Here is a 22,758-nt window from a genome sequence, read left to right as displayed (position 1 = left end):
TGTAGCACTTAGATGTTACTAGGTTGAAAAAACCAAACCAAACCAAAATAAAACTATGTCATTAACTTATGTCATTCTGCAATTGCAAGTACATTGTTTGCGGCTTGCATTCCAGAAAGCCTGTAAACAGAAATAAACCTTGATAAATCAATTGAATAGGCACATGAAATGGACCATAATGAGCATTGCTTACATGCTTCCATTCTGTTTATAGTGATATTTCATATGTCTTTGTCCTATAAAGCTTATTTATGGCCACAGTGCCAAGTCATGTGATTGAAATAAAGATGTTTCCTAGAATGATTTCAGTATGATGTGATTACCTTTCAATAGTTAAACCCAATGTTTTTCTTAACAGCAGTAAAGTTGTAACAGTTTGGCAAATCTTAAACATTGCGGAAAGTGGATGTCTATAAATACACTTACAGAAACAAACCTACTTCTACAAATTGAAAACACTTGAAAACAAACTTTGCAAACATTTGGCTGAAACTGCAGCTTAGCAATTACCTGCTAAGTTATGCGGAATTTGGAGTGCTTTTTAATTCTATTTCCAAAGTCTCTATTGGCAGCTAATCTTTTTTCAGGGAAGTCAGTGGGGAATTAATTTATGTAGTTAAAGAATGTCAGTGGAATCTGAGGCCACATTGCATTTGTATTAAAAAAAAAAAAAAAAAAATCAAACATCATCGTATTTACAGTTCTTAGTTTGGTAGCTGTTAAGAAATCAGATTTTTTAATTATGTATTTACATATATTTTAACAATTCATCTATTTTTCAGATTTTTCAGATTGCGTATGTTATTGTGAAAGCAGCTAACTCACCTCGACCTGGGAATTGGATATTAGAGCGTTCACTGGATGGTGTAGACTATCAGCCATGGCAGTATTATGCTATAACAGACAGTGAGTGCCTGACACGTTACAACATTTATCCCCGTCCTGGAACACCATCCTATATAAAAGATGATGAAGTCATCTGCACTTCTTATTATTCCAAAATCCATCCTCTGGAAAATGGAGAGGTAAGGTCAGATGTTATTCCATGCACCATAACCTGGCAATAAAAACCTGCTTAATTGTCAAGTATCTGCTTGAGTAGACAGAGTGTTTTGGTATTGTTGAAAATGAGGAGGTAGTCTATTTGCAGTTTTAAAATCTCAACCTACACGGTCCTATATAAATGCATACAAAGTACACTCTAATAAGCATATTCTACAAAGTAAACTAAGAGGTAAAAGAGTTATTAGGTAGAAGTAGGCACTAGTACTTTCAGACAACTTTAAGTGCTTGAAATATGTTCCCATGTCATTTGGGAACAAAGGTGAGAATACTGGGAAAAAATCATGGACAAAGTGAAATAACTAAAAGACTTCTTTTTGAGTCACATTTTCAGTCCCTGTGTACATGCTAGAATATTAAACAATAATGATTTTACTCTGACTTTAATTTATTACATTTAAGAGCCTGTAATTGACCCTTTGCCTGTACATATACCTATTCTTTCTTCTCCTGTCAGAGGCCTCTGCTATTTCATAAGTCCAGGCACATGAATCATGGACTAGTCATTTGTTTTAACTGAGGGTGTAGAAAATATGTGGTGGAGGTAAGAATGAGGATTTGTGGTTGAAAGAACAAGGCAAATGAGCATGAGTTAGCAGTTCATCACTTGCAACTGTAGCTGAAAATGCAGTATTTTCAGCCACTTAAAATGAAGAGAGGGAAAACCAAGTGTACCAAATTCCAACAACTATATATATATATCTTTTTTTTTTTTTCTTTTACAGATTTTTTGTCCAACACTTGCTTTGCACACAACTTGGTAATTCAAGGAAATAATGTAACTTGATTGTGCACTAGATCCAAAGTATTTGTTTAGTTATTCTTTAATGTCTAATGACATTCTGTGAAATTTTAGCCTCAGTATTTATTCTTCTCTTATTTTCTGCTCCACTTTTTTTAATGATGTATCTCCTTATGAAGAGGTACAAACTTACTCTCTTTTGTTCGACTACATGCAAAGCAACATTCACATGCAAAATTGTTAATACAATTGGTTTTGAGTGCTGGATTTAGATAGATATCGTTTGTTCATGTTCACAGGAAATTTCCAATGCCAGCTGCAAAAGCAGAAAAATACAGCTTTCAATTAAAATAGCCTGCTGGTACACTTTAAAAAGATATGAGCTTGGATCTAAAGGAGTCTCATATGAGTTATCAGATATGAAATCAGTTGCACATCTAGGAGAGATCATCATGAGTACTTTGTAGCTGTATCATTTGAATGGGTATTTGTTCTTGTAAAACCTAGCAGAAGCATATAAAATGATATTACAAGAAATAGTGCAGACATATGCGCTATTTTCAAACTGTTTCCAACTGGGTGCTTTTTGAGATGTGAACATGATTTAGCAGTTCATCACTTGCAAAGAAATTTTACACAGTTTCTTGGGGAGAAGTTTCTTGGGGAAAGTTTCTTGGGGAGAGTTTGTTGTCTGCACTGAAAATACAATGCCAAAGTAATTATTCTAATAATTAATTTAATTTACATTGTTCAATTTCTTTGATTATTTAATTCTCTTGCAGACAGATATTTATTCCAGTAGTTTATTGTCCTCTTGGTTAAGCCAGTGCTTCATTCTGCTCTTCACTGGCTGAGTTAAACAGCAGAGGTCTTTTATTCATCATGCTGATATATATCTGTGACTTGAAACAGTGGCTGAAGGCCTGCTGAACTGAGTAGAACTTAATCCTGATCTTAAGTGTGCAATTAAAATTTTTAACTTGGCCTGCTGTGCTGTAGCTGGTGTTCTGGCCTGAACCCAGTAAATGACCAGCATCTGATAAAGTTTTTCACAGTGAAACAAAGGGGGAAGAAGACTTTGAATGGAGGAGTGCATCTATTCCATGCCACTTCAAAAAGAGGAATTGTTCAATACAGGCACGCTCTATGAGAGGCATATAATTTAATCTCACCTCACACAGCCAGTTGTTAATCTGAGATATGTTCCTAATAAAGGGAGAACATCTTGAAACGAAAGGCCTAAAGCTTAGCTTTCGTAGTGACTGAAAGAGTATCATTCCACATGAAGTTAATCAGCTTACGTTTCTAACAATATTCTTTTCATAATTAAAACAGTAGTTTCATCTGTCTGAGTAGCTGTTAACTGCATTATGAAATATGTAGCATTAACACAGAAATGAATAGTCCAGGTTATTTATTTTTTCATATTTCATTAAACATGTAACATGAAAAACAATACAAATACCAAATTTAGTTACAATTATGTATTTACCTGGCTCCTGGTCTTTTTCAGTGGAATTACATCTGTGCATAATTTGGTTTTGTTCCAGGGTAGGACTTTTTTTCTATGTATCAGATAGTACAGATGTTTTGTAAGACTGACAGAGTTATGAATCTAACATGAAGTACTTTTCCTTTGCTTCAAAACCTATGAGCTATTTAGGCACATCATTCTGATGTACCCTTAGGAAACCTGATGAAGTGTAGAAAGAGCATAGGTTGGCAAAACAGTTCCAAAGCCAAATTTACATCTACAATAGCTTCTGAAGTTAAAACTTGTCATCTTAGAAAAAACAGAATATGTTTTTTTAATATATGCTTTCAATGAACATTTTAGTCAGTGACTTGATTGTTTAGAGTGTTTCAAGAAATATTAATTCTAAACAAAGTATTTTGGGCATATAATAATATCATAGAATCATAGAATAGTTAGGGTTGGAAAGGACCTTAAGATCATCTAGTTCCAATACCCCTGCCATGGGCAGGGACACCTCACACTAAACCATGACACCCAAGGCCTCATCCAACCTGGCCTTGAACACTGCCAGGGATGGAGCATTCACAGCTTCCTTGGGCAACCCATTCCAGTGCCTCACCACCCTCTCAGTAAAGAATTTCTTCCTTAGATCCAATCTAAACTTCCCCTGTTTAAGTTTGAACCCGTTACCCCTTGTCCTCTCACTACAGTCCCTGATGGATAGTCCATCCCCAGCATCCTTGTAGGCCCCCTTCAGATACTGGAAGGCTGCTATGAGGTCTCCACACAGCCTTCTCTTCTCCAGGCTGAACAGCCCCAACTTTCTCAGCCTATCTTCGTACGGGAGGTCCTCCAGTCCCCTGATCATCCTCGTGGCCCTCCTCTGGACTTGTTCCAACAGTTCCATGTCCTTTTTATGTTGAGGACACCAGAACTGCACACAGTACTCCAAGTGAGGTCTCACGAGAGCAGAGTAGAGGGGCAGGATCACCTCCTTTGACCTGCTGATCACGCTCCTTTTGATGCAGCCCAGCATATGGTTGGCTTTCTGGGCTGTGAGCGCACACTGCCGCCGGCTCATGTTCATTTTCTCATCGACCAACACCCCCAAGTCCTTCTCTGCAGGGCTGCTCTGAATCTCTTCTTTGCCCAACCTGTAGCCGTGCCTGGGATTGCTCCGACCCAGGTGTAGGACCTTGCACTTGGCATGGTTAAACTTCATAAGGTTGGCATCAGCCCACTTCACAAGCGTGTCAAGGTCCCTCTGGATGGCATCCCTTCCCTCCGGCGTATCAACCGAACCACACAGCTTGGTGTCATCGGCAAACTTGGTGAGGGCGCACTCAATTAGCACCAATAATATTCTCTTGGCCAGTTGCAGAATTAAAACAAATGACAACTAGAACAGCAGAAAGATGACAAAAAAATCCATAAGCCCCATGTGATTTCTCTTCAGGTCAGTGTAACTAGTGCAAGTTCACATCCACTCAGTCTATATGTAGACCAAGAATTATTTGCATGTCGTGGTTTAAGCCCAGGCCGTAAATTAGAACCACGCAGTCCACTTCCCCCCCCACCTTTCTTCCCCCCGCTCCTGGAGGGACAGGGAGGAGAATTGAAAAAATGCAACTCCCATGGGTTGAGATAAGAACAGTCCAGTAACTCAGGTATAACACAAACCACTACTGCTACCACCAGTAATAATAATGATAAAGGAAATAACAAGGGAAAGAATACAACCGCTCACCGACCGGTACCTCACCCCCACCCCGCCGTGATCCAGCCCTTCAGGGTAGCTCCCAGTTACATCCCTGGGCATGGCGTGCTGTGGTATGGAATACCTCTTTGGCTAGTTTGGGTCAGGTGTCCTGTCCCTGCTTCCTCCCGGCTTCCCCTCCTCCCTGGCAGAGCATGAGACTCACAAAGTCCTTGGTCAGAGTAAACATTCTGACCAGCAACTGAAAACATCGGCTTTATCAGTATTATTCCCAGGCCGAAAGTCAAAAACACAGTGCTGCACCAGCTACTAAGGAGAAAAAATGACTGCTACTGCTAAACCAGGACATTGCATAAAATAATTTTATCAAATATTTCCATGAAATAATGGAAAACTGCATACTGACAGCTTCTGAATGAACAAAACTGAGAAATTCTCAAATAAGGAAATTTCTTCAAAAGGCTTGAATGAAGAAAGATTGTTATCATTCCAGTTTCCATTCTGTCTAAGATCAGTAATGCCTGAAAAATATGTAAAGAGATGTGGGTGTCTTTTTCTCACACTGGCAAAGGTAGACTTCTAGCATTGATGTTTCTGATAGGCCATCAATAAATGTAAATGCTAAAGTTTCTCAAAATATTATTTCAAAATGAAAAAGCAAGTTCCACTGTCTTAGTGTCCCCAAGACAGAAAAGAACTAAAAGAGATCAGATATATCAATAAGTTACATTATAGCATATATAACACATTCTATATATTTATTATATAATATATACATTATATATTTTTATATATTACATGTAACATATAACTTTTACTGAATTGATGTTTCCTGCTTTAATGGTATTTTCTTTGGCATTAACTGAGAGAGTTGTTTATGTAAGGATTGATAACTGGCAGGATGAGGCTCCTATTTTGGGGTAAAGAAGAATGCTCATCTTGTGACATTTTCATCTGTACACCATATCAGAATGGTATTTCTTTATTTCCTCAGATGATCATTAGGTTGAGAACTAAAAATTAGTGAGTTACCATAGTGATTTTTATTTAATTTCCCTAACTCAGAAGTCTCTGATGTTTACATCTAGTTTGTATCTTTTTTATTGAAATCTTTCTTCTTCTGCTAGACTACAATTTGTGCCACAGCTTCTTTACCTTGATAACTAGGTGGATGTAAGGGTCCAGACATTAACTTTCAATGTTGTAATTTTGTAATTATGTTTTTTATTTTCTTGTAAGATATATAAAGATTTCTTTTAGCAAATACTTGGTTGAGCTAGCACGTATAATGTTTGTGTTTTGATATATGGGAATCTTCTCTCTTGCTTGCAGTTGTTTCAAAGCTGGACTCTCTGGACATCAGGTGCATCAGTTGATCACTATATAACATTTTAGGACAATGTGTATCTTTTCACAGAGAATGATACATTTTACCTGGTCTGTAGTTTGATAGGAAATAAAATAGGAGGTTGCACTTAGAAAAAGCATTCTTCAAGCATACATAGATTAAGAGTATTTTGTACCAGCTAGGAGAAAAAAAAATAGCTAAAAATTAATTATTTTTTTAATATAAAATAATTTTCTGTGCCAGAAGATATTGAAAGTCAAATCCAGTTAAGACAGTGGGAGAAAGATTTAATTAATCTGATAAGAATGCACTTGCTTTTGCTAAGAAGTCAAGAATAATAAAAACTCATATTCTGGGAAACATTGAGTTTCTCTACAGTGAAGCTTTCTGAAAGTATAAAAACCAAGAGGAAGGGTGTGTGTTTAATTCCGACCTTATTAAATCTTAATTGGAATAGCCAATTGATTCCCTGGTCCATATTAGTGTCATCATAGAGGAATCTGGCAGAAAGTTGTTTTTCAAAAATTTTATTTCTTTGTGTTTTGTGGAAGGTATGTCATACCTTACATGTCTGTATAAATATCATCAGTGTGATTCTACTGCCAGAATGATGCCAGGTATTAAAATGAACTTCTGTATGTCTTCTCAGTTTCTTCTGAGAGCATATAGACTCATGTAGTATTTGTGCAAGCCTTTATTGAGTGTTTGTTAAGACATGAAGCCTTAACCTTGTTCCATCTAAGAATTCAGCCCAGAGAAAGGAGTCATGGCTTTACAGTGAGAGGGATAGTACTGAGAGATCATCTTACCAGATTTCCCGAGGGGGAATTTCAGACATTGATTCCTGAGCAAGAGAGAATGTTAGGCAGTAGATTCAACTGCTGTGGCCTCACCCGGAATACAGTGTGCGGATTTGGGCCCCAAAATTTAAAGAGGATGTGAAGGTCTTTGAATGCATCCAGAGGAGGGCAACAAAGCTAATGAAAGGGCTGGAAGAAATGTCCTATGAGGAGCAGCTAAAGTCTCTGGGCTTGTCTAGTTTGAGGGGACATGGAGGGGGAGGTGCTGATCTCTTCTTCCTGGGATCCAGTGATAGGATATGTGGGAATGGTTCAAAGCTGCATTAAGGGAGGTTTTGACTGGACATAGGAAGCATTTCTTTACTGAGAGGGCCAAACACTGGAACAAGCTTCCTAGACAGGTGTTCAGTGCCCCAAGCCTGTCTGTTTTTAGGAGTCATTTGGACAATATCCTTAATAATATGCTTTAACTTTTGGTTGGCCCTGAATTGGTGAAGCAGTTGCGCTAGGTGATTGTTTTAGGTACCCTTCAACTGAAATAGTCTATTCTATTCTACTCTATGCTACTCTACTCAGCTTCTTTTTTATTTTATTTTATTTTATTTTATTTAAACCATATCCAGCATTAAATGAAAAGTATTGGACAATATTTTCAGAAAGATATTAACACTAATGCACCATGATTATGAAGGATTTCTGAGATGACTGTTGGTTGGTAAACTGCACAGTATTATTTCCATGTTCACAAAGGTAAAAAATTAGAGCCTGAAAGACTTTGGCAAGAGCGGTCTGTGTGAAGAATGGAGCCTAAGGTTCTCTGAGTCTGATGCTAGCCCTTAACAAGAAAATTAACAAGTCCTTAACTGTATGGCAGAAGGCAAGAAGGCTGAAACAGAACTCTCAGGGAGGGGAATTATGGTGTCAATTAAGTAACCATCTGACTTCTTTCTTTTCCACGAATGAGCTTTTCTGTCACTGTTACTGTAGTGGTGAGAATGATGCTGCAATGAAGGTGATGCCTCAGTGCTGCTCCTTCAAATGCTTACTCCTCTTGTGATGGTAGCAATGTGTTTCTGTGGTAATAAAGGCTAGTCTCTGTGTGCATATTAATTAGTCTTTATTTCATTCAAGTGGAAGTTCAAAGTGTGTAGTAAAGAAATAAATTCATTGATAGCAATGTTTTGCATTTCTGTCCACTTGCCATACTACTTGAATGCTAGTACTGTGTCCCTTTTTAAACATGTCTCTGTGCTGAATGTCTCAGCTCACTTTGGATCTCCCCACCTCCCGGTAATTTGCTCTTTGCTGAAATAGCCTCTGACCAAAGATGCCAGGAGCATTGAATTCTGCTACTTCCCAATGTTTTCTTGATAGTTTTCTCCTCTTCGTACCATAGTGCTTGTCCTGTTCACTGTAGTCTCTTTGGATCACAGAGAAGGAAGGGAAGAAAATGAGACTTAAAAATAGATTCTTAAGTCCATTCTCCTCACTGCCAGGTTAAACCCTTTTTCATTAGGAGTCTGAGACTGTCCATGCTAAGAGGACAGAAGGTCAGAATTTCTGGAAGTATTCAAAATTGAAACATATTTCCTTGAAGACTGACCACTTTTTTCCTAATAATAAATTACACAGGTGCTACCGTGTTTTATAGGAGTAAGGAATTTATGGACTGCAGTATTGACACAACAGATATAATTGATACAATTCCTATTTGTAGATTGATAATCTCTGTTTCTAATTAATTGGAATTATAGTTTTTTTTGTGTTGTAAGTTTGCTTTTCTACCTTGGCATGTCTGCTGTCCCTGAGCAGAAACACATGTTGTAATTTCTACCATATCTGGAAAAAAAGAAAAGCTGATTAATTGTATGAATCATAATAATAATAATAAAGTTACAATATATTAAGTACATACTATACAGAGTAGTCTTTCAGTTTGTAGTTTCAAATTTCAAATTCGATAATTTAACTTTTTTCTTTAGTATCCGTCATTTATTGGTCACGTTTACTGAAAAGAGATGAATGTTACAGATATTTGTATGGATCTATGGTAGTTTTTCCAAATCATAAAAGGAGGACTCATGCCTGTAAATGTAATTTGTAACTCAATATACTCTTAGTGTTGCAAAGAGAAATGGCACACCTAAGTCTTGGTATTCACTTATACTGACCAAAACCTGTCTTCTTGTTGGGTCTGGTAGCTGATTTTTGGACAGCAAAACACAAACACTGGGTACTTGGTAGCTTGGTGAGTTTTTTCTCTTCTGCTTGATTAAGGGAAACTGTAGAACCCCAGCAGTTGGTTGTTTTGGGGGTGAGGGAACTGGTACTTGAAGAACCACTCAACTGAAAGACTTCATAGAAAATTTTACTTTAATGAAATACTACTTGTAAGCACTTTCCACTAAGAGGTAAAACAACAAATATTTATTTACTTTAGCTATCTATTGCATTTTGTCTATGTTTTTTGTTCTGAGATGAGAAAATTATAACACAGCTTTCTAAGGATTTTTTTTTTTGTGGAGTTTTTTGATTTTTTTTTTTTGTTTTTTTGTTTTTTGTTTGTGGTTTTTTTTTTGGAGGGGAGGGCAGGGTACTTGTTAACAGTCATGGATAATTACTGTGAGAAAATAGCTTAATTCTTGTTTTTAATGAGTCTGGTGGCCAAAGGCATAGAAGGTCTTACAGATTTGATAAGGATGATAAGCAGCTGAGAAGTGCAGAGGTGAAAGAGGAAAAAGCAGTAAAGGTTATAAAGTAATTTAAAACCAGGGGCGGGGAGAAATCTAATAAGTGCCAAGTTTAAGATGAATCATTCTTTAATGCTTAAATAAGAAAACTCTGTATTGCCAAAAAATGAGTAAGGTTTTTAAAGGTAGAATTTGTTAAAATCCAGGTGGGCTGTTGTGGAGAAATAATTTTGATCAATCTCACTGAAGCAGGGATATACGAATAGGTCAGCCCGAGGCCAAATTTCATATCAGTGCAAAGGAATATTATGTAAAAGAAAATCAAAATCAAACAGCATAGTTTTTCTGGAGTTTTCATTTTAAATGGTATGCTTCACAGAAAATTAATAGAAGGAAAGTTAGTCAGTGAGACACTGTAATACCAACGGACAAACTCTTTGATTAAGGTCTAGACTATAGAACACATGAATGAAGAAAGAGACAAGTTGGGTAAGTAGACTAATTGTATCAGCAAATAGTGCTGTGGCTGACAAAATTGGTATTTCATGCTGTCGTGGTTTAAGCCAGTCGGCAAGTCAGCCACGCAGTTTCTACTCCCCACCCCCCACCACCCCCCCCGAGGGATGGGGAGGAGAATCGAAAGAATGTAACTCCCACGGGTTGAGATAAGAACAGTCCAGTAACTAAGGTATAACACAAATCACTACTGCTGCCACCAATAATAATAATGATAAGGGAAATAACAAGGGCAGAGAATACGATACCACTCGCCGAAAATGAGTCTGACAGAGCAGCGCATGCCCTTCCGGGTAACTCCCAGTTACATCCCCGGGCATGATGTGCTGTGGTATGGAATACCTCTTTGGCTAGTTTGGGTCAGGTGTCCTGTCCCTGCTTCCTCCTGGCTTCCCCTCCTCCCTGGCAGAGCATGAGACTCACAAAGTCCTCTGACCAGCAACTGAAAGCATCGGTTTTATCAGTACTATTCCCAGGTCGAAAGTCAAAACCACAGCACTGCACCAGCTACTAAGAAGGAGAAAAACTGACTGCTGCTGCTGAACCCAGGACAGTATCCACCCCTTATTCCATACCATTCACGTCATGCTCAGATCCCACATTTTCAATATACCCTCACTCTTGTCTCAGTGCACTGTTATCTTTGTGCATGGGCCAATCCCTATAAAGCTGCTGAGTCCATCTGGTCCATGATGTTGGGCTCCATCTCTTGTAACAGTCTTTCAGGGCAGGAGAGGCTGTGTGCAGTGTTGGATTGTTGCCTGCTGATGCTGGTCGTTCCTTTACTGCAAAACTCGTCTGGTTCTATCAAAGTTCATTCTGTGTTGGGATGATGGTCGGAGGGAAGTCAGGGCTGGTCGCTGGTACCCTGCAGACTTCTAGTTGATGGTCTGTAAAAGTATTACATAGCAGGCAACAGCATACAATTGAGTTCATTGGCTGTTTTCCCCTAAAATCAAATCCCCTTGAGGTATACATTGGACTTCCCTGTCTTCCCACATTGCCCACCAAGTATATCTGGGTCCCTGAGCAAAAGCAATCCCACGAGTAGGTTTGCCTTTACCTGAAGCAGGAATAACCCAGACTGTCTTCCCCAGTAAATTCTTCATGTGCACCACAGGAACTTTGTCCCCCTCTACAATATGTAAAAGTTCTGACTGAGCTGGGCCAGCCCTGTTGGCAGATCCTCTGGTGTTGACCAACCAGGTGGCCTTTGGTAAGTGTGTATCCCAATGCTTGAAAGTTCCCTCACCCATTGCTCTCAGTGTAGTTTTTAACAGCCCGTTATACCGTTTGATTTTCCCAGAGGCTGGTGCATGGTAGGGGATGTGATATACCCATTCAATGCCATGCTCTTTGGCCCAAGTGTCTATAAGGTTATTCTGGAAATGAGTCCCATTGTCTGACTCAGTTCTCTCTGGGGTGCCATGTCCCCACAAAATCTGTTTCTCAAGGCCCAGGATAGTGTTCCGGGCAGTGGCGTGGGGCACAGCGTATGTTTCCAGCCATCCGGTGGTTGCTTCCACCATGGTAAGCGCATGGCGCTTGCCGTGGCGGGTTGGTGGGAGTGTGATATAATCAATCTGCCAGGCCTCCCCATATTTATATTTCAGCCATCGTCCTCCATACCAAAGAGGCTTTAACCGTTTGGCTTATTTAATTGCAGCACATGTTTCACACTCATGAATAACCTGGGCAATAGTGTCCATTGTTAAGTCCATCCCTCGATCACGGGCCCATCTCTATGTTGTGTCTCTGCCCTGATGACCTGAGGTGTCATGGGCCCACCGGGCCAAAAATAATTCACCTTTATGTTGCCAATCTAAGTCCATCTGAGCCACTTCAATCTTAGCAGCTTTATCCACTTGTTGGTTGTTCTGGTGTTCCTCAGTGGCCCGACTCTTGAGTACATGGGTATCTACATGGCGTACCTTCACCACCAGGTTCTGCACCCGGGCAGCAATATCTTGCCACAGTGCAGCAGCCCAGATGGGTTTACCTCTGCGTTGCCAATTGCTCTGCTTCCATTGCTGCGACCACCCCCACAGGGCATTTGCCACCATCCATGAGTCAGTATAGAGATAAAGTACTGGCCACTTTTCTCATTCAGCAATGTCCAGGGCCAGCTGGATGGCTTTCATCTCGGCAAACTGACTTGATTCACCCTCTCCTTCAGCAGTTTCTGCAACTTATCGTTGAGGGCTCCATACTGCTGCCTTCCATCTCCGATGCTTTCCCACAATATGGCAGGACCCATCAGTAAACAAGGCGTACTGCTGTTCACTTTCTGACAGTTTATTATATGGTGGGGCCTCTTCAGCATGCATCACCTCCTCCTCTGGTGACATTCCAAAATCTTTGCCCTCTGGGCAGTCCATGATGACTTCTAGAATGCCTGGACGACTGGGATTTCCTATTCGAGCTCGTTGTGTAATTAGTGCAGCCCATTTACTCCATGTCGCATCGGTTGCATGATGTGTAGAGGAGACCCTGCCTTTGAACATCCAGCCCAGAACGGGCAACCGGGGTGCCAGGAGGAGCTGTGCTTCAGTGCCAATCACCTCCGAAGCAGCTCGAACCCCTTCATAGGCTGCCAGTATCTCTTTCTCAGTTGGGGTGTAGCTGGCCTCAGATCCTTTGTATCCCCGACTCCAAAAGCTGAGGGACCTCAGACCTCGAGTCTCCCCTGGAGCTTTCTGCCAGAGGCTCCAGGCAGGACCATTCTCCCCAGCTGCGGTGTACAGTACATTTTTTACATCTGACGTGGTCCGGACCAGTCCAAGGGCTACTGCATGAACTATCTCACGTTTAATTTGCTCAAAGGCTTGTTGTTGCTCAGGGCCCCATTTAAAATCATTCTTCTTCCGGGTCACATGATAGAGAGGGCTTACAATCAAACTGTAATTTAGGATGTGCATTCTCCAGAACCCCACAGCACCCAAGAAAGCTTGTGTTTCTTTCTTATTAGTTGGTGGAGACATTGCTGTTATCTTGTTGATCACATCTGTGGGGATCTGGCTATGTCCATCTTGCCATTTTATTCCCAAAAAATTGAATCTCCTGTGCAGGTCCCTTGACCTTACTCCGTTTTATGGCAAAACCAGCTTTCAGCAGGATTTGGATTATTTTCCTCCCTTTATCAAAGACTTCTTCCGCTTTATCACCCCACACAATAATGTCATCAATGTACTGCAGGTGTTCTGGAGCTTGCCCCTGTTCCAGTGCATTCTGGATCAGTCCATGGCAGATGGTAGTGCTGTGTTTCCACCCCTGGGGCAGTCAGTTCCAAGTGAACTGGACACCCCTCCAAGTAAAAGCAAACTGTGGCCTGCATTCTGCTGCCAAAGGAATGGAGAAGAATGCATTGGCAATATCAATCATGGCATACCACATGGCTGCCTTTGACTCTAATTCATACTGAAGTTCTAGCATGGCCAGTATGGCAGCACTCAATGGTGGTGTGACTTCATTCAGGCCGCAATAGTCTACTGTTAATGTCCACTCTCCGTTAGACTTTCGCACTGGCCATATGGGGCTATTAAAGGGTGAGCGGGTCCTGCTGATCACTCCCTGACTCTCCAGTCTACGGATCAGCTTATGGATGGGAATCAGGGAGTCCCGGTTGGTGTGATATTGCTGCCAGTGCACTGTTGTGGTCATGATTGGCACTTGTTGTTCTTCGACCTTCAGCAACCCCACAACAGAAGGATCCTCTGAGAGACCAGGCAAGGTGGACAGCTGCTCAATTTCCTCAGTCTCCAAAGCAGCAATACCAAAAGCCCATCGGTACCCTTTTGGGTCTTTGAAGTACCCTCTGCTAAGGCGGTCTATGCCGAGGATGCATGGAGCCTCTGGACCAGTCACAATGGGGTGCTTTTGCCATTTCATCCCAGTCAGGCTGATCTCAGCCTCCAGTACAGTCAACTCTTGGGATCCTCCTGTCACTCCAGAGATATAGATGGGTTCCACCCCTTGACAGCTTGACGGCATCAGGGTACACTGTGCACCGGTATCTACGAGAGCTTTATACTTCTGTGGGACTGATGTGCCAGGCCATCTGACCCACACAGTCCAGTAAATCCGGCCCCTCTAACAGTCATCACAACATTGGACACCTAAGTCATGTTGAAAGGGATTATTCTTCATTATCACAGGAGCTGGAGTAAAATCAGCTCTTCGGCTCCATCTGGGAACCTGCTCACCAGAGACTGAAGCCGCAGCTCTCATGGGATGATCAGCCTTGACCCTTGTTCCTATTTTCAATTCACGCACCCATTCCTCCAAAGCTGAAGTAGGTTTTCCATCCCACTTCGTCATGTCTTCTCCATGATCCCGCAGGTAAGACCATAGGGTGGCCCATGGTGTATACCTCCTATATCTTCTCTCTCGAACAATAGGACGTCTTTTGTTAACAGGTGAGACGTGTGTTGGTACACGTGAGGAGCTGGATAAATCAGATAGATTGTCCCTCAATTGTCTGAGATCCTGGGACAGTTTTTCCACAGCTGAGATGACCGAAGGGGTGAGATTGTCTTCAAACTCTCGGAGTTTATGAATCATTTCATCCACTGTTGGTGTTACTATGTCACCCCAGGTTACTGTTGCCAATGAATGGGCATATGATGACGGTGCATTCCATGTAAGTTTTCGCCACATGAGTCATGTACATTCAACTTCATCTGGTTCTATGGGTATATCCCTGTTATTAGGTTTGATGTGATAGATCATCTCTACGATGGCTGATTCCCTCAGAGACTGGATGCCTTTGTCTAAAGTAGTCCACTTGGCCAAATGACTCATAACATTGTCCTTGTATGGAAACCTTTCTTTCACAGCTGCCAAGAGCCGCCTCCAAAGACTGAGGGACTTTTTCTCTCTTGCAATTGCTTTGTCAGTTCCCCCTTCTCTAGCAAGTGATCCCAGCTGTTTGGCTTCCGTACCTTCAAGTTTGTGACCATCGGCCCCATTGTCCCAGCATTGGAGCATCCAGGTGATGATGTGCTCCCCTGGTTGACGGGTAAAATCTTTTCGCATATTCCGTAGCTCGGTTGAGGTCCGAGGTCGAGAAGTCACCTCTTCTTCTTCTTCGTCATGTGATGATGACTCCTGATCAGATGGTGGCCCGGGAGGTGAATACGTTGTTTCTTCATCTTGCCTCACCCTTCTTGACTCTTTTTTGCTTTTTCTCTTGCTTACAGAGGCAATCGATATTGGTACGAATCGGTTCTCTGGTTAAGCTGCGGTCATTATCACTGTGGTTTGAGTAGCAACTGTACTTTTCGCAGGGGGTGGTGTAGCTGCTGTGCTTGGAACTGGGGTAGCCTCGCTGTCTGTTGCAGTCGAAGTTTGAGTAGTGGCTGTACTTGTCACGGGGGGTGGTGTAGCTGCTGTGCTCAGAGCTGGAGTAGCTGCGCTGCCTGTTGCTTTGCCCTCAGATCCAGGGACATTTTTTTCCTTTTGAAGGTGCTGGATAGTGTTCAACAAGGCCTGGTAAGCATAGGCCAAGCCCCAGCACGTTGACATGATTTGCCCCTCTCTGGTATGGCCAGAACGACAACACACTTCATTTAAGTGTTTTACTAATTCGTCTGGATTTTGCACTTGTTCGGTGGTGAAATTCCAAAGCACTGGAGGGGCCCACTGACCTAAATACTTGCCCATACTATCCCACACACCCTGCCACTCATGGCTGTCCAGCCTCGGGGAAGATCTCTCGGTCCCCCTATATCGTCGCCTAACAGCAGACAAGACCCAAACCTGACTGTGCTTAACTCTTGAGATCAGACGTAATGGCTGTGGACAAAACACACTCTGTATGCGTGCCAACATGGTGATCCCCATCACAATCAGCAAACAGGTCTCAACAGTATTAAAAGGCCATTCAAAAACTTCAAAACTCTCAAACGATGCTGTAAATGGTCTGGGGCAGGGGCGGGGGGTGCTGGGAGGGTAAGAGAATCACAGAATCACAGAATATCAGGAATTGGAAGGGACCTCAAAAGATCATCTAGTCCAATCCCCCCGCCGGAGCAGGAACACGTAGATAAGTTTACACAGGAAGGCGTCCAGGCGGGTTTTGAATGTCTCCAGAGAAGGAGACTCCACAACCTCCCTGGGCAGCCTGTTCCAATGTTTCCTTCACAGGTTGACCACCCGAGAAGGAGAAAAAGATGTATAATTGCTAAGCACTTGTATTACATACTTCCCAAAGTATAAAGGTGGTGACCACACTGGGAACATAAGCCAGATCAGTTTCATGATCAATGATTCTATTGTATTACAAGTCATTATCATAAAGTACATTGAGACAATAACCTTAGCCCAAGCCCCACACTTGAAAAACACTAACACAGCAAATACCGGCTCTAAGTAAGCTACGGCATACTGAAATTGTGAGATCAAAAACAACAACTTTGAGAGCCAATAAATCAGCATTGTGACGAGTGACTATTAATCCGAAACTCTGAATGCTTATCACAAATACTATTAGACACACTCTGATCAGATCTGTCGTTATCTCAACCCTTCGGGCCCCACATTGGGCGCCAAAAAAGAATTGTCGTGGTTTAAGCCAGTCGGCAACTCAGTCACGCAGTTTGTACTCCCCAACCCCGCCCCCCCCCCCCCCCCCCCGGAGGGATGGGGAGGAGAATCGAAAGAATGTAACTCCCACGGGTTGAGATAAAAACAGTCCAGTAACTAAGGTATAGCACAAATCACTACTGCTACCACCAATAATAATAATGATAAGGGAAATAACAAGGGAAGAGAATATGATACCACCCGCCAAAAATGAGTCTGACAGAGCAGCGCATGCTCTTCCGGGTAACTCTCAGTTACATCCCCGGGCATGATGTGCTGTGGTATGGAATACCTCTTTGGCTAGTTTGGGTCAGGTGTCCTGTCCCTGCTTCCTTCCAGCTTCCTCCCCTTCCCTGGCAGAGCATGAGACTCACGAAGTCCTTGGTCAGGGTAAACATTCTGACCAGCAACTGAAAACATCGGCTTTATCAGTACTATTCCCAGGCCAAAAGTCAAAACCACAACACTGCACCAGCTACTAAGAAGGAGAAAAAGTGACTGCTGCTGCCACCAAACCCAGGACACATGCCTAAGTAAGAGTAGAAAAAGTCAGGACTGCAGTACTACTTAATGAAGGCTGTGAAGGCAATACTAAACATCACAGTGAAAAAGTAAGCTCTGGCTAGCTTCCCACAGTCTTTGTAACTGTCATGAGGAAGTAGAATCTGGTTTTCAAGCATCCTTAAATGTTCTTCAAAACACAGTCTAATTGGAGAACTTAGAGTAAGGGAAGCAACTTAAAATGTTGTGAGAAGTGTGCAAGACAGGTTAGTTCAGAATACTGTTATTTAAAGATTGTTCTGTGAAGTGACAATAATATTCTCACTGTTTGATGTGCTTGTAAGAAAATCTGGTGAGACAGTCAAAAACCTAAAGTGATCTCTAAAGGAGGAAATGTATTTTTATGTTTTCTTCTAAATCTATAGAAACTTGTGCATGCTAGTTATAAAAAAATAATAAATCTTAGAGTATCTGAAAAGGTAGCATTAGAAACTGAAAGATATAAAAACACCTTGTTCCATGAAGGAACTTTGCATATTAACATAAATACCAAGAAAATGATACCAAATGACTGTACTGAAGACCTTAAAAACAATGAGAAGCTTTTTCAAATGCTTCAGAATAATAAAGCTGATAAGCAATTGAGATGTAGTAGGAGTGCCAAGGACAGTAAATCCATAGCAGCTGAATTCTGTGGCTTGAGCTCCTTACAGAGGGACATAAAGATGTAGTAGCCACGGTAGAGCTTTTCTTTGTTTTAGAAGTTGGAGGAACTTCTGAAGGAAGTACAATTCTAAAAGAACAGTTTAAAAACCCTGGCAAACTTGCTTCCCAGCTTTTATTGCTGAGCACAATGTCATACAGTAAGGAATATCCCTTTGGTCAGCTGGAGTCAGCTGTCCTGGCTGTGTCCTCTCCTAACCCCTACCCACTATGGGGTGTGCAGTGCAGCGTGAGAAGCAGAAAAGCCTTGACTGTGCAAGCATTGCTCAGCAATAGCTGAAACATCCCTGTGTTATCAACACAGTTTTCAATACAGATCCAAAACATAGCCCCACACAAGATACTGTGAAGAAAATTAACTCTATCCCAGCCCAAATCAGTACACTAGTTTGTCATATTATTTTATATCGTATATCATAAATGAAATCTGAAAAACACAAACAGTTGAGAATTTGACATACCCCTGCCAAGTTTAGTTTTTATAGCCAAAGTAGAACACTACTATTTTTATAACAATTAATGATAGGAACATAAACCCAAAAAGTAGTATTCATGCACATAATTCTTTAATCTCCTGTGTTTCACAGAAGATACGTGATTGCATTTGTGGCCTGTTCATTCTGTACTACTTAGATATGATTTTTTTTTTCCTAAGTTTTCTTATATTGGCCCCTATAAATATATCCCCAAGTCCAAAAAGATCAGGTTCAGAACGGGATAGCGATAGGTTCAGAATAGGATAGGGATAGGTTCAGAATGGGATAGTTTCTTGTATTCTACAGTTGAGTGTCCTATTTAGTCTTTCTTTTTAAACCATTATAAATGGTTTTAAAACCAGTGAATGCTTATTATTCAGAGGGATCCCATCTAGCTTTGAAAAGCATTCATCAGTGTGTGTTTCAAATGATACGACACAGGTTTTGCTAGGACTCCAGCACTGTACACTAACTGTAATGGGCTTTTCTACATATGGGTCTTCAATTAAAAAAACAAACAAACAAACAAACAAAAAAAAAACCCAAACAAAAAGTTTTGTTGAAATTTCCCCAGTTCAAAACTCGTCAGAGTTGTAGTTCAAAACAAGAATGCAGCAGTAATGCAAAGCATATTACTGGAGTTTATGTAATGATAGCATTCAGGAGCAGATGTATTTGTTTAACGTTTAAACAGTTCAAATCCTCGTGTTCTCTCTTACATCAGCAGTTGTGTTTGCCAGCCTTTTGCAAGTGCTTACAGCTGGACAAGTTCCTGTGGATTTTCTTTTTAGTGGTCACCTTACTGTTCTGGCAGTAGTATTTCTGTAATTCCACCATGCACTCCACAGTGCACCTAATTCAGGAAAAAATCTACTGGAAAGTACCATGAGTTTTTAGGACAATCATATAACGGAAAAGAGATATGATAACATATAGAAAGGGGGTGGTCATGGTGTTGTTTAAATATTGTTTGCTTTGGCATAGTTAGAAGTCCTTTAGTTATATGTGGGGATCAGAATGCTTTCTATTACAATCTGCAAGAAAACATAACTTTCGTGTAATAGTCATTCATTTGGAATCACTTGTCTCATTCATGATCATCATCCAAAAAGAAGCATGCTACTTTCAAAAGGAGTAAAGCAAAAAATACCATCTTAAGATAACGTGCCATCTCACTTCATCACTCTTTTAAAATACAGCATAATTTAGATTTTTATGTTGTACTTTTTGAGTACTTGTGAAGAATGGGTTTGAGAGACCACTGTTTTCATCCTTGTAGCAGATAGACGGTAATGTTTTAACTCAGTAATGCCACCTTTGTTTGATCAGAACCAAGAGTAACATAATTTTGAGAATTGCTTTGCAGCTAGATTTGCCATTGGCATCAGCCATTGAGTACATGAGTCTTCTTTTCATATTCTAATCTGCTTACTTAAGGGCTACTAGGTTACGCAGCAGCTCTATGACACTGACAAAATCTAAACCAGAAAAACAGTGGTCATACAAGTTTTCAGACATCAGAGGTCAGATCACTGTTGTTTACGATGAAATTTAAAACAGATATCATTTGATGATTTAAAATCAAAAGTCGCCTGTGGTATTGTGTTAGAATCTATTGCACATTGCCAGTCTGCCTGCTTGTAGATAACTTAAAGATAATGGTTCAGTGTGTTTCATCTTTGAGAATATTCCTGTAAAAGCCAAGCCTTTTTCTCCAGCTATCTCGTTAGTTATTAAGCACAAAATACCTGTATTAAGAGATGAAGTCTCACTTGTAAGTACATTTTGAAAAGTTAGTAGAACACAAGCAATCATCTTTGTGTTAAAGTACGGTAAGTACAGTGTTCCAGGACTCTCATCTTGTCTGAATCCCTTATGGGCTGTGGTATGCATAACTGTTACTGAAACTACAGGCATGGCGTAGTGTTTCCACTTAGTTAAGACAGTAAGAAAAAGACAATAAGAACTTAGAATGACAAATATACTTTCAAGGTAATCAAATTCCTTATTATTCTGTGATTTATTAATAACCATTGCTCTGACAATGACTGGTCTGTTTAAAAGTATGCAAGATGATGTCTTTGGCAAATTGCTTCTTGTCCAAAAATGACAAGCATGAGAATTACAGGAACCATAGAAAAGCAGTGGCTAGAATAGGCAATTTCAGTTTCAAGTGAAATTGGAAAGAAGAAAATGACAAAAGCAAGTTAATCAGAACTGAAGAGATGAAGCCTTATTTGGCTTAAGCTGTAGGGTATAGTTGTCAATGACACAATAGTATTTGCTAAACAGTTCGTTAAGCTGACATTTGCCTGTATTCTTAGGGGGAATGAGTTAGTTGAGATAGAGTTTGACATGCCTAGCCCTTGACATTTTAATGCAAGTTTAAGCACTGCATTTCAAGCAGCTCTTGTACTCATTAGCAAGGCACAGAAGGGAGTTGTGCTTTCACTTACTAAATGATTAATTTATTAAGATAGTGAGATATTTATTAGAAATACAGCACAGCTTGCCAAGTACACTATTTCTTATATACAGTTGTCATAAATATGTATTTATGATGAAAAATTGGACGCTGAGTTCTGGTGTATGCTTCCAACTACTGTTCTAGTTTTGAAACCAACTCTAAGAAAATTCACGGAACTTTTGTCTTTAGGGATTTAATATAAGATGCCAAGAGATTAATCAACAGTAATTTTACATCTACTGCAAATGAGCTATTTGCCACAGATAATTAAAGCTGTTATTGGGTAGGAGAATTATGAGAGCTACTGAATCACCTGTGGAAAAATTGATGTTCAGTATTGTCCATCTTCATATTGATGTGCTTGCATAACTTGAGAATGTAAATCATGTTAAGCCTGATATATCTATCTTCTCCACTGCTGGCTATCAAGTAGCAAGTCTTTTTATGTGGGTCAGAAGCTTTTCTCTCCTTTATGCTGCTATCCGAGATTAAATTTTAGTCAAAAAATTGACCTTTCTTGACAATATTTTTGTTTCAGTCTACTTTGTTTCATAGAGCATCAAGTTTGAAGCCCAAAGTCTTGATCTGATGTCTGAAATAAACTGCTCAGTACTTGAACAAACTGAGTTCTTCACCGCTACTAGCCAAAAATTATTGGAAAGTGATGTTTCTCCTCCATCCTTGTGACAACTTACACTAAGTAGCTTTCATTTTTTTTGAAAGAATTAAGTTTTCCAGTTTAATCTAACATTCAGTATACAGATACACATCAGTGAAAAGCATAGTGGTTAGTGATGCTGTTTTCCTGAAACTGAACATAAAACCTCCATGCTACATAGCCAAACAGCTGGGGGTTTTTGTATCCTAAAAACATCTTGAGATTGACCGCACTCAAATTGCTTGGCAGAGTAGCTAACTTCAGATACCAAAGCTCCAAATAGAAAAATACCACTTGGATTCATACATGGATATTTTAAATTTGCATGAGAGTATGGAGCATACTTAAAATTTTTAAGAAATTTTGTTGAAGTTGCTAATTTTAAGTAACTTAGCAGTTGATAATGTACTGTCGTGGAAAGCAGCATCATTTTTACTGTTGCATTAAGCAAAAAGCCAGAGGCTCTTGTGCTCAACGATGGTGAGGCAAAGCCAGAGGCTCTTATGCTCAACGATGGTGAGTCACAGGCTGGGCACAGTCCAGCGCCTCCAAGTGGAGCAACTACCCCAGTACAGCAGAGCCCTCAACTCAGGCTTAGCTTCAGAGGAAGGATGCATCTTTTCACCTCTGAGGCTACAGTAACTGGCTGGGACCTTGCCGAGGTTAAGGCAGAAAGAGGTGGTGTCCTTGCCTGCAGAATGTTTGCTGTGATTTGCTGTTTTTGTCACCAAGAACTGCAGGAGGATGTCAGCAGACTGTGCAACATCAGAGATGAAAGGAAAGAGATTAACTAACTTTTCTCTGGGACTCTGCAGCCTGAACCTCAACTGTATGAAAACAGGCAGGCAGAGTCTGTGCTTGGTTCAGAAATGGAGACTCCCATGATGGTGAAGACTGCAAACTTCACCTTCTCTGAAGATTGGCAGCTACATTATAGTTCAGTGCTTGGTAACAGAAAATGGGCTAGGTAGGAGCTGTGTTCAATGAGACATGTGAACC

At 40.6% G+C, this 22,758-nt stretch overlaps 1 protein-coding gene across 1 annotated transcript in view; it reads left to right on the top strand.

The window, feature by feature from the left end:
• The window catches only part of LAMA2 (laminin subunit alpha 2), a gene marked incomplete at its 5' end in the record, with an annotated part of 387,284 nt that overhangs the window by 119,308 nt on the left and 245,218 nt on the right, over nt 1-22,758 (top strand). Inside the window, one exon of the mRNA XM_080616795.1 lies at nt 783-1,025. Within this exon, the coding sequence (XP_080472921.1) occupies nt 783-1,025 (243 nt within the window). The remainder of the gene's footprint in view (nt 1-782; nt 1,026-22,758) is intronic.

The sequence above is a fragment of the Psittacula echo genome, assembly GCF_963264785.1.
Source record: "Psittacula echo genome assembly, chromosome: 4".
Classification (NCBI taxonomy): Eukaryota; Metazoa; Chordata; class Aves; order Psittaciformes; family Psittacidae; genus Psittacula; species Psittacula echo.
This window is presented reverse-complemented; position numbering and strand designations above follow the sequence as displayed.